The following is a 12,214-nucleotide window of genomic DNA, read 5'->3' on the forward strand; positions in this document are numbered from 1 at the left end:
ACTTGCTACGATCCTGACATACCTCTTTCGCTTACTTCACTTTCATGACTTTCCTCATACACGCTCGTCGGTTTAGGGTGCTCTTGACCTGGCCTTTCTTCAGGATTTCCCCGATTTGATCAGAGAAAGTCCGCCGAGGTCTACCCCTTCCAGCTCCCTCTTCTACTTCTCCCTTATACACTCTCTTTGTTAACCTTCTTTCACTCATTCTTTCCACGTGTCCAAACCATCTCAACATAACTTTCTCAATTTTTGTCACTACATCTTCGTTCAGTCCACACTTTTCCCTTGTCACACTGTTCCTAATTCTATCTTGTAATTTTACACCACACACACTTGTCAACGCTCTCATTTCCACTGCATTCACTTGACTCTGATGTTTCTTCTGCCATACCCAACTTTCGCTACCATACATAAGTGTAGGCACCAACACCCCTCTATGCACAGCCAACCGTGCTTTTTACGACACCTTCTGGCTGCTCATAAAAGCGTTGAGTGCCCCATTCACACGATTTCCAGCATTCACTCTCCTTTCAATGTCTTCATCATGTTTACCGTCCCTAGCTCCTAGTGAGTATTATATTCTTTGGTCCCTAGTGAACAAGGTTCCCAGATACACAAACTCTTTCACTTGTTCAAAGTAGCCAATTATCAAGAAGTCGAAAAAAGTCAAACGTTCCCTACGTATAGCCACGGTTAATACACATCAAATTATGTAAAAATATTTTCCATAATTTCAATATTCAGAGAGGAAAATGGGGACTACGTTTGTATGGAAAAACGACCGTCCCCTTTCCTCTTGAAAGTAAAAATAAAACTGGAATGTTTTTATCTATAATTTATTTCCCTTTAAATTTCTGTTCCCACTGTTTCTGCCCTTTCTTGAACCCCTCCACATCTAGTTTGGCGGCGACCACCCGCCCGAACTTAGTGCTGTTCAGCAAGTTGCTCTTGTCGGCCAGCTCCGCCATGATCCTGACCTTCTGGTCGCGGGAAGCCGCCTCGAAGATGCGCTCGAGGGCTCGAGAGCCGTGCTGGGACAGCGCGAGGGTCTGGTAGTAGCCCTGTGGAAGAAATAAATATTTTTTTAAATCTTAGACAAATTATAAAGGATAATACATACAACGCAAAAGTCCAGTACTTCCATTGCTTTCACCCAACAGCCTAGGTAATTACAAGCTTTTATTTTAGCTTTTATTTTATGTTGGACCAGGGTACGTCCTTAAACTACGTCCAAAAGAGAGGTATGGTCATTGTGATGTCATCTCGCTTTAAGTGGTAGGGCACAGCACAGCGGATGTCATTCCAGATCTAGAGCAGAGCCCAACTGGGGAAGTACCTTCACCTTACAGAAAACAGCAGCCAAATAACACTAGACCCTACTCATAGTGTTGTGTTCCTGCCGGTGAGTAAGGTTGCCAGAGCTCAACGAGAGGGGGCGTACATAGGCTACGGAGACTGCTTACCATCGGGCGAGCCGTGTGCTTGTTTGCCACCGACGTAGTATTAAAAAAAAAATTAGTTTCATCTGTCCCGTAGTCTGTCTGTAATCAAATCTTGCAAGTTAAATTAGATCCACTTCCCGGTTTCCGATCAAGCTGAAAATTTGCATACATAATTATGTAAGTCGGATGACAATGCAATATTATGGTACCATGGATCTGATCTGATGATGGAGACAGGAGGTGGATATAGGAAGTAGGAACTCTGTGATAAAACAACGCAACCTAATTGAGCTTGGGGTTCTTAGAATTGTCTCGATGAGTATTAGTTACCTGTCGAAAAAAAGTACAGTCAGCGATAAAAGCTTATACCAAAAATGAAATTTTTGCCATAAACTTATTTTAGATTCCATTCACTCTGTCCTTACACCCTGGCGGGTGCTATCTCTGCAAGCGTTCCCTGGCACGAGGAAGGGCAGCATCCGCTTGGTGTACCTTAGAGCTGATTCCCACTTGTCGGATGTCGGACCCGGATTTAAATCGGATGTCCCAGTGGCAGAATATTTTATGTGAAACTATTCACACTTGGCAGACACCGATTTGCCTACAACTGGGACATCTGATTAATATCCGGGCCCGACATCTGACAAGTGAGAACCAGCTCTAACATTTCATTAAAGTGTGAAAGGGTCTTTTTTATACTACGTCGGTGGCAAACAAGCATACGGCCTGCCGGATGGTAAGCAGTCTCCGTAGCCTATGTACACCTGCAACTCCAGAGGCGTTACATGCGCGTTGCCGACCCTAACCCCACCCCCCTCGTTGAGCTCTGGCAACCTTACTCACCGCCTTACTACGTGATGGCTTCCCAAATATCAAGAACACCATTGTTCCGTGATGGAACGAATGGAATGGTCTTATGGAATTTTTAAGTAGTAAAACACACATAAAGGCGGACTTATCTCTTTGAGGTATTTTTAAAAGTAAACTTTGACGACCGGTTTGGCCTAGTGGGTAGTGACCCTGCCTACGAAGCTGATGGTCCCGGGTTCAAATCCTGGTAAGGGCATGTATTTGTGTGATGAGCATGGATATTTGTTCCTGAGTCATGGGTGTTTTCTATGTATTTAAGTATTTATATATTATATATATCGTTGTCTAAGTACCTTCAACACAAGCCTTATTGAGCTTACTGTGGGACTTAGTCAATTTGTGTAATAATGTCTTATAATATTTATTTATTCAAACTTGAATAGTTAAGTATGGCAGAAAAGGTACGTATTCCCATTTGTGTCCGTCATTCATAAGGCGGTACAAATGGGAATGATTCATATGAATGCACCTATTCCCATCCGTGCCGGGCGGGAAAAATGGGTATACACCCAGAAAAAGCGCTATTTTCTTTTGTCCTCGCCATAAAATTTGCATAAGGCATTTTCTAAGAATAAAGAAGGTTAAAGTGTGTACATTTCTATGACTTACTTACTAATACTTTACTTTACACACTTAAATTACTTTACTTACACCCTTATTCATAAACGTCTACTAAAGTTGACAAGCCGCTAATAATCGTTTGTCCCTTTCCATCATACCAATACGTCGGAAAGGGACAAACGATTATTAGCGGCTTGTCGACTTTAGTAGACGTTTACGGGGGTTAGAGACTTAGACCACGTTAGCAACCACGACAGCGCACCCTGAGTCGCCTATGTTTTATGTTTAAAAAATATATCGATCTCCCTCTAACCTTCAGCTTCCATATCATCTTGTCTCTCGCCTTCACGCCGACGAACTGCCCCTTGCAGAAGGCGTCGGCCACGTGGCTGCCCTTGGCGTCGCTGAATATGACGAGGAGCTGTTCTGGAGTCAGTTCCAGTAGACCGTTGACGGCTTTGGCTGGGCGCTGGAAAAATACCAAAAAATATAGAAGATTGCACAAGAAGAGCATAAAACAACCCATTTTATCTCAAGCAAATGCTCAGTCCCCAACAGAGCAAGGGCATAATAATATATAAGCAAAGAGAATTTTAAATAGAGGTGGATTGTTAAAGTAAGCTTTGTAGCCTCAGAAATTTACTGCCATCTTTCGACACACGATTAAAACTTTTAGAACGCCATTTGACTTTGATCCTTATTCTTTCACTGATATGTACATTGCAATATGGAGTATGGAGTGTGGAATTAAGAGGAGTGGCATCTCTTATGGTAGAACTGTTGCAAGTGTCCAGCTGTCAGCTATAAATAATAGTTCCAAATCTCTCCAGAGTAGCGCTAGAGTAGCTAAGAACCTAGGCGTTATTGATGGAGTGAATTGCGCTATCTATGATTTGATTTTTTTGTTCAAGTACTCTAGGTATTTAAAGTTTTTTGATGACACTTTTTTCGTTTTGATGATTTCGTTCCTTATCTTCACCTTCCGTACATTGCAAGTTAAACAAAAGCTTGTAATAACTTACTTGGTAATCTAATATGCTCTGTAATATAACCGAGCCGTGGACATTGATGAAGTATTCCTTCTCCAACGTGGAGACTTCCACGCGGTCTGCGGGCAGCAGTCGGAGCACGAACACGGGGAAGTACTTCTGATTGTCCGGGGTCACTTTAAGAGCTGATTCTAGACTCTGGAATTCGAAGTGTTATGTAAACCTCGTGAAACCCAATGTGCATTACGATGTACACCTAGCTCTAAATGCATGGCCACTTTACGAAATAACACAACATTAATTAATTCATTCATTCATAATGTGTCCATGCAGCTTGGCACCTCGCTGTACACTCCATGTATATATTATGTATGTATTTATTTATTTGTAAATAAATAAATACATAATATGTATGTATTTATTTGTAGATAGTCACCACTAGTATTAAGATTATTGCCATGCCCTAACAGGGTGTCATGTACCGACTATGTAATGTTTTAATACCATCCTATGTACAAATGAACATGGACGCAATAAAATATATGAATATATTATCATATTACCATATCATATTTATTTATTGGTAATATCATATTACATGTCACAATACATTTTATACTTAAGTACATATGTACATATTGCAGATAATTAATTAAGTATTCACAATTTCACACAAAAAATACAGTACAACAGTATGTGTATCCTATCCTAAATCAACACAAAATAGCTCGCTATGATTATAGAAGGCCTGCTCAACAAGCCAGTTTTTTAGTTTTGTTCTGAACACCGACGCACTAGGAGCAGCAACTATTTCGCTTGGCAGGTGATTATAAACCTTGCGACCCATAACGTGAGCGAGTTTTTTTGATATATGAATATATATGAATATATTGATTTATTGATAACCAGTCTGGCCTAGTGGGTAGCGACCCTGGTTGATGGATGGATGGATGGTCCCGGGTTCGAATCCTGGTAGGGCATTTATTGGTTTTATGAAGACAGATATTTGTTCCTGAGTCATGGGTGTTTTCTATGTATATAAGTATGTATTTAACTATGTATGCATATCGTCGCCTAGTACCCATAGTACAAGCTTTGCTTAGTTTGGGCTAGGTCGATGTGTAGATGGATAGATAAAATTTTTATTCAACCACAACTTACATGCTTTGTGACACAAACAAATAACAAGAGACAAAAAGAAAATTGACAAGAGACAATGAAAAAATAAATATTAAATAAATATATATATGTAGGATTGGGTGAAATGGAATGGATGAATGACGTATTGTGAGTGAATGAGATAGCATGAAGACCATGTCTATGAGTATGAAAGAGATAGCATGATAACTTAAGACTTTTGTAATCTAAGGGGCGGGCCGGCGGCCATTAGAGAATCTGTTCGGAGCGATTAAGTAAAAGACGTGCTGTTACATTATTTATTCTAAAATATAGTTAATTCACTTCAAGTTGGTGTTTATTTGCAAATCCACTTCCTACATATATTATAGGACATTATTACACAAATTGACTAAATCCCACAGTAAGCTCAATAAGGCTTGTGTTGAGGGTACTTAGACAACGATATATATAATATATAAATATTTATAAATACTTAAATACATAGAAAACACCCATGACTCAGGAACAAATATCCATGCTCATCACACGAATAAATGCCCTTACCAGGATTTGAACCCGGGACCATCAGCTTCGTAGGCAGGGACACTACCCACTAGGCCAAACCGGTCGTCTTCTTAGAATAACATACAATGTCTGTGTAAGGTTGTCCCCAAATATTTATTTATTTATTATTCATTTATTTATGAAATCTGGCGAGTTTTTATAAAAATAAATATCATTCTAATTCTACGTTGTTGTATTCGTCACATGAAACTTGCAGCAAAAATACATTGGTTGAGTAAGATATGTAAAATCTGAGACAATTTCATGCTACGAATTTGACAGGTAAACGAGATGGCGCTGCACAGCTGTATAGGGACCGTGCGCGTTGGAGGGTCTGCCATCTTGTGGCCTGAATCGGAACCATAAACATTTACATTTACACGTCACGTGCATTGTAGATTCTGCCATCTTGTGGGCTACATCGGAACAATAAACATCACATTTACGACTCGCGCCAAAAATCTGACGGCTCCTATGCTGCCGCCTACAGTTCATGCACGCTCCCTATACATTTTGCGGTTACTCTAATTGTCAAAAGTTGACGTTTGACAATTCAGTGACTGCAAAACATATGGCGCAGTACAGCGCCATCTGTTTTCGATGACAAACTAAAACACATTTTTTCTTATAGTTTACTTATCTATTACAATAAATTCTCTTTGCTAGCTGTGACCATTTTGAATGAAGGGATGCTATGCAATATGCAATGTCTACTTTGGTACTTCATTTTATGGTAGGCATCACAGGCACAAGTAAATTAAAAATAAGATTTTTTTGTTTAATAAATAATAAGTTGTACTGGAAAGACGCCTTTCACAGACACAGCTAATATGTAAACAAAGTAACAAATATACTTACTTTGACCATTTGTTGGACAACTATCTTATATTTACATATAAATACTTACATTTGCAAACTGCGCCTGCCGCGCCTTAACTCTCAGACACGCTTTGGCGACTGACACCAAAACTCCAGTGTTCCCGCAGGCCAATAAATCCGCAAACTTGTTGGACAACTCGTCGAACATCGGCTCTAACTGTAAACGAAAAGTATTCAATTAATTTATGGCAAATTTTATTTACCCCATATAAAACCCAATTCAACTATTTTTTTTTGTCAATGGGTCGTGACGTGCTCCGACGCAAAGATGGGTGGTATAATTTTGACACCAATGTCTGTCTGTTTATGGCGTCATCTGAAACGGATGGACTGATTTCAATACAGTTTTGCCTAACGTGAAAGAGAGTTTCCTTGCGGTGGTTCTTATTTAATGCCCGTGAAGTTGACCACCCCAAATCGTTTGCCCGCAAATGGCATATCTATATCGTTTGTTCATCGTTAGTTCATGTTTGTTCAGTAGGTAAAATCGTAAGGACCCGAAAAGCCCGAAGAGCCGTAGGGCCGTAAGGGCAATCTTATTTAAGTTTGATAAAAATCGATGCAGCAGTTTTATTACAGTCTGTGAGGAAACAGAAGAGTTGTGGAATGTAAGGGACATTCTACAACTCTCCTCTTTCCGTGTAGACTATATAAGACATGGATGGAAAAATACAGGTTTTTTTTTAAATTTTGAAATTAATATAATAGTAATATTTTTTATTAATATATTATAGGACATTAATATATCATTATAAATACTTAAATACATAGAAAACACCCATGACTCAGCCCTTACCCCCGGTCGGCTTAACCCGGGACCATCAGCTTCATAGGCAGGGTCACTACCCACTAAGCCACCGGCGGAGAATATCGTTAAGCGCGGGGCGTCTAGAGAAGTTAAATACGAGTATTCTATGGTTTAACTCACCTCCTCTTTGATCTGACAGTTATCAAACAGCCTCTGCACAGTGTAGTTCAACATTGGCATGCAAGCTAACTGTTCCAGTCTGTTGATGAAGCATTTCGCATATATCTGTGTGTACATCTTCTTCTTTGCCACTAGCAGCGCTGCTTCTAGTAATCTGAAAATAAAGACAAAAACATTAATCTTCTTCTTCTTCAGGTACCATATCCTCTACGGATGTCGGCTACCACAGTCCGGAACTCTTCTCTATTTGCAGTCTTTCTGCCCAGCGTAGCAGCGTCCATAACATTAATAACAATCTTAAATTAGTTTTTATAAAACTTGGTTATTACTGAGCTAGTTTGAATTGACATAAAATTTTAGGGTAGATCAGTGGTGGAGAAAGTACGGCCCGCGAAGAGGATTTCATCTGGCCCGCTGCCAATCCTAATAATTATATATTATTAATTATATACTAATTATAATTATATATTACTATTATAGCATTGGGCCATGATAATGGCAAATCAAAATACAATTTTGCTGCAATTTTGGCCCTCTTAAATTTCTTAAACTTTCTGGCCCCTGTTTGCAGTTTGCACTAGGGGTGGATGGTGCTTGAACGAGGCAATTTCCTCGCGAGGCGGCTCGTTATATGAAGACCCACATATTAACTTGTTCATACGCAATTTGTGCTCTGAAGAATTGTTTGACTTGATGCCAATGCTACTTTCTATAACCGCGCCGCTCGCCGTCGGCAGGGTGTTCATCCTAACACCCTAGAACCTAAATGGTCACATACTGTGCTGTGTAAGAGGAATTTCCCCCAGCAAACGCTTCGGAATGAGCTTCCTGCCGAGGTTTTTCTCGACAGTATGGGGTTCTTCAAAAAAGGAGTGTACAAGTTTTTAAAGGGTCAACAATGTGCATGTAATATTTCTGGTGTTGTATGCTTGTTTGCCACCAACGTGGTATAAAAACAATAAAAATACTTTTTTTTTACCTGACAGCAGGTTCTGACTCAAACACAGGTGGCAGCGAACGACCCTCAACAACACTTTTCTGATTTTCCTCATCCATGTCAATTTTCACTTCCTTCTTATCATCAGTATCATCATTACCGTTTGAAACGCAATTGTCCGGAGCAAAGCTTTCATTCAACAACTGCTTTAACAAATCCCTTGTCAAGTTCTTATCAACATTCTTAATGGCATATAGCAACACTTGTAATAAACCAGAGGTTAAGTTCTGATACGGTAAGTCTTTAAGCTGCGGCCATACTGACAACCTTTTCGCAAACTCCGTAACTAACTCTTTATAATCATCCGGCACATTTTTGTAAACCATTTTCTTTATATACGGCGATGGTGGTGTCTGTTTATCAGTTTTTTCAATTACGAACATATTGACTTTAGGCTTTTCATTCGGTAGCAATGTGATTCCACTAAGGCATTTTAAAGCGCTTCTCAAAATATGATTAGCATAATTATCCCAAACAAAATCCTCTAAATTATTTAAAGCGTATTTACATATCTTTAAAGCAAATTCATAGCAGTTTTTGACATGGGAGTCACTATATTTAGATTGTTTCGGTTCTAGTTTTATCTTTTTCTTCGGTACTTCATCCTCACTTTCATTATTTGTTTCTCCTGTTTGTAAATGTTCTGTTGCTCGTTCACTTGCTACCCTAAGTAAAGTCTCAACAACATGGCTTGTGAAATTATCAGAGCAGAGCCTACGCAGTTCCGGGTGTAACACTTCAAAGTACCGTTCCAAGTCTTCGGGTGATGAGTAGGGTAATAGCAACTCTACGACTCTGCAGCCAAGTTGATTGCCGATTATGTTTAGTTCTTCGCCTTTTGTTCGGTCCAGTACATTGTTTACTAAGCTCTCTGGAATGATAATGATAATTTAATTAATTACATACAATTCTTCAAAGCACATTGGTTTACTTAAATATGTGATAACTTTTAATGTTCAGAAAAAAATTATTAATGTAAAACAGTTCACAAAAAATACATTATTTTATTTTTATTTTAGTATATGGAAAACCAACAGCGCTGTCCATATATATCTAGAACTTACAATAGAATTACTGAGTCAATTACAGTTTCTTACTTATAGAAATATAATAAATTATAAAAAGTTTTTGCCCATCTTAATTTACACATACAAGTTCCTACAATATAAGAACAGATTTATATATATATATATATATATATGAATTCATTATATATTATGTCGATATCACAATTTATAGAAAAATTAATACAATTAATTTTATTATTAATACAATTTTCCTCAAACAGGACTTAACTATTCAGATACAGGGTACTTACATTAGATGACCTAAACAGATTTTCAGTCATAAAGAATCAAAGTTGACTTGACAACCATAATTTTATTGTCTGTAACATAACCAAGTTATCTGCTTATTTATAAAAGTTTTTGTAAAAATTAAGTAATTAAGGACTCAACTTACGTCTCTGATCTTCATCTTCGATACCCGCTTTCATAGCATCCAGAATCCCCAAGAAATATTGGTACAATTCTTCACTCATTTTGGTGCCTCTGCCCCACTGGCCTTTCTTGGCGTACTTTTTAGCATTTTTAAGGAAATTCTTAGGCTTTTTCTTATTTTTACGTTTGTTGGGATCACTTTGCACTTGATTTTGGAGTTCGTCACTCATTTTTGAGCTTAATTAATATTTTACTTTGAAATAAATATAACAAGTTTGCGCAATGTTTACAGCTTATAGGTTATACGTCAGTTTTAAGCATGGAGGTGTCACTTGTCTATTTGACATGTGTTTGTTAAGGCTTGTACACACATTGCAATGCAAGAAATGGCATGAAATTTTGGCCAATTGCCGGCTAAGTAGAACCAACGACTTTAAACAATGATCATATGCAGCAGTGTATTGCGAGTCGCATGCGATTATGTGACGTTTGGAGAGCAAAGAGTAAGGGCCGATTTAGACGGCACGCGAACTCGCATGCGATTTTAGTTACATTGCGGACTATTGAGGTTACAACTAATTCGGCGACCGATCAAATACCGCAATGTAATGAAACTCGCAGGCGAGTTCTCGCACCGTGTAAATGAGCCCTAAAGTGTTGGAGAGGTCATTAAAATACGTTTAGGTAAAACGAATATCGTTAAAAGGTTTGAAAAGGGTATTAATAAATGTATTTCAAAAAGAGACTTTATAGTAGACTAATAGGGTTGTTTCCAATTTTTTGAAACGCTTGTATTACGATCTATATCACCTATATTAACTAAAAGTTGCCCTAAAATTTAACTTTTATACTAAAAACGGCTTTAAATATGTTAAATTAACAAAATATATCCAAAATATATCTTTCGCGCCCAAAACGCTCTTTGAAAATTGTGTGACGTCACAGTTTACGGTTTGACACAACTACATACACGCGTAGAAGATACGAATTGTCAACTGACATTTGTCATTTGTTGTTTATCGCCTAACTGTCAACAGTGTCAATTCGAGAGTTGTGACGTCATCAGAATCTTCAAAGACGTTTCAAGTTTGGTCACGTGACGTGTGCCAAAAGATATTTTAAATTCAATATTTACAAAACTATGGTCATTACAGGTCCACTAAAAGTAGTTTAACATGTTCTTATAATCCAAAAGAATTTATTGAGATACAATTCTGCCCTAAGATTTGTAGATGGAAACAACCCTATTATGGTTTTTTCCTACTCCTCTACTGTTATCTGTCATTTATGCATTCATTAACACGAATATAAGAACATACATAAAAGGTTTCAAGAAAAGTCTATATTGTCTATTCCTCATAAAAGCTCTTGTGCTTTTAATCGCTATAACGTTACTGCGATTAATGCCTACCAACAGTACCAACCTAACAAAACCAAAACGAATACAGTTTTAAACTAAGTGCATTGCTGCCAACTTACAAAATATTCATTTGGTTGCATAGTAAAAATAATTACTTCATAAGTCAGAAACACGCATGTGACACCCGTAATATAGCAACACCCATAGACTACGAAGACCGCTTAGCGTTGCTTGTTAGTCTCCGTAGGCTACGGTGGCCAAAATTGAGAAAAAACTGTCCAAAAATTTAATTTAGCAAGTAGCAAGTACCAGGGCCTCATGAGTTACGAGGAGGTGTCGCCGACCGGCCGGCCGCGGCCCGGGGCGGGCCGGGCGCGTAACAAGGTATGCTCGCGCGTCTTGGCTATATACTTTTGCTTTGTTTACCTAAATTAAGATTTATTTTTGTTGACTCGTAGGAAAAATATTGTATGCAACGTTGTATAAGTAGGTCAAAAAATGCTCGTGGCGTATTCCTTTACAATGTTCGCCTACGCCTTCGGCTCCGGCTCACATTGTAACTCACGCCACTCGCCTTTTTTGACCCTTCTTATACAACTGTTGCATAAAATACTATAATGATACAACGAAACAAAGTAGTTAAATACTTAATTTTATATGTTTTACATACTTGTATTGTTTGTATCAATAAAAATTTAATTCCAATTTACGATAATATTAAGATTGATATTAAAGTAAAACAAAATAAGTATATTTCCACCTGTCAACATTTTTTATTGGTCCTGCAGAACCGGATTTAGTGAAATTAACATTATTGAAGTTTACTTACCGGTTACTTTCACAATATCCAATATTATTTAACTGCCAAAATTAAGAATAGTCGTATTAAAATAACCTTACCCTATTTTAATTTATTATCAAAAGTACAACTTAATGATATTCATAATAACCCATTTTTAATTACCTACTTAATTAGTTAAAACACTTAAAACGGTATACAAACTAGTCAAATGTGTAAAGCACCACTTCATTGAAAGAAAAGATAACACGATAACAATATCAT

At 37.9% G+C, this 12,214-nt stretch overlaps 1 protein-coding gene across 1 annotated transcript; it reads right to left on the reverse strand.

Annotated features, from left to right (window-relative positions):
• Positions 1–823: 823 nt before the first annotated feature.
• On the reverse strand, positions 824–10,796 carry LOC133530069 (nucleolar protein 9). The gene is made up of 7 exons (XM_061867886.1): positions 9,814–10,796; positions 8,335–9,223; positions 7,356–7,509; positions 6,456–6,584; positions 3,899–4,063; positions 3,190–3,345; positions 824–1,064 (listed from the first exon to the last, which is right to left on the reverse strand). Exons 1-7 carry the CDS (start codon positions 10,019–10,021, stop codon positions 840–842), a joined length of 1,926 nt encoding a protein of 641 aa, XP_061723870.1. The 5' UTR covers positions 10,022–10,796; the 3' UTR covers positions 824–839.
• Between the last annotated feature and the right edge of the window lie 1,418 nt (positions 10,797–12,214).

The sequence above is a fragment of the Cydia pomonella genome, chromosome 22, assembly GCF_033807575.1.
Source record: "Cydia pomonella isolate Wapato2018A chromosome 22, ilCydPomo1, whole genome shotgun sequence".
NCBI lineage: Eukaryota > Metazoa > Arthropoda > Insecta > Lepidoptera > Tortricidae > Cydia > Cydia pomonella.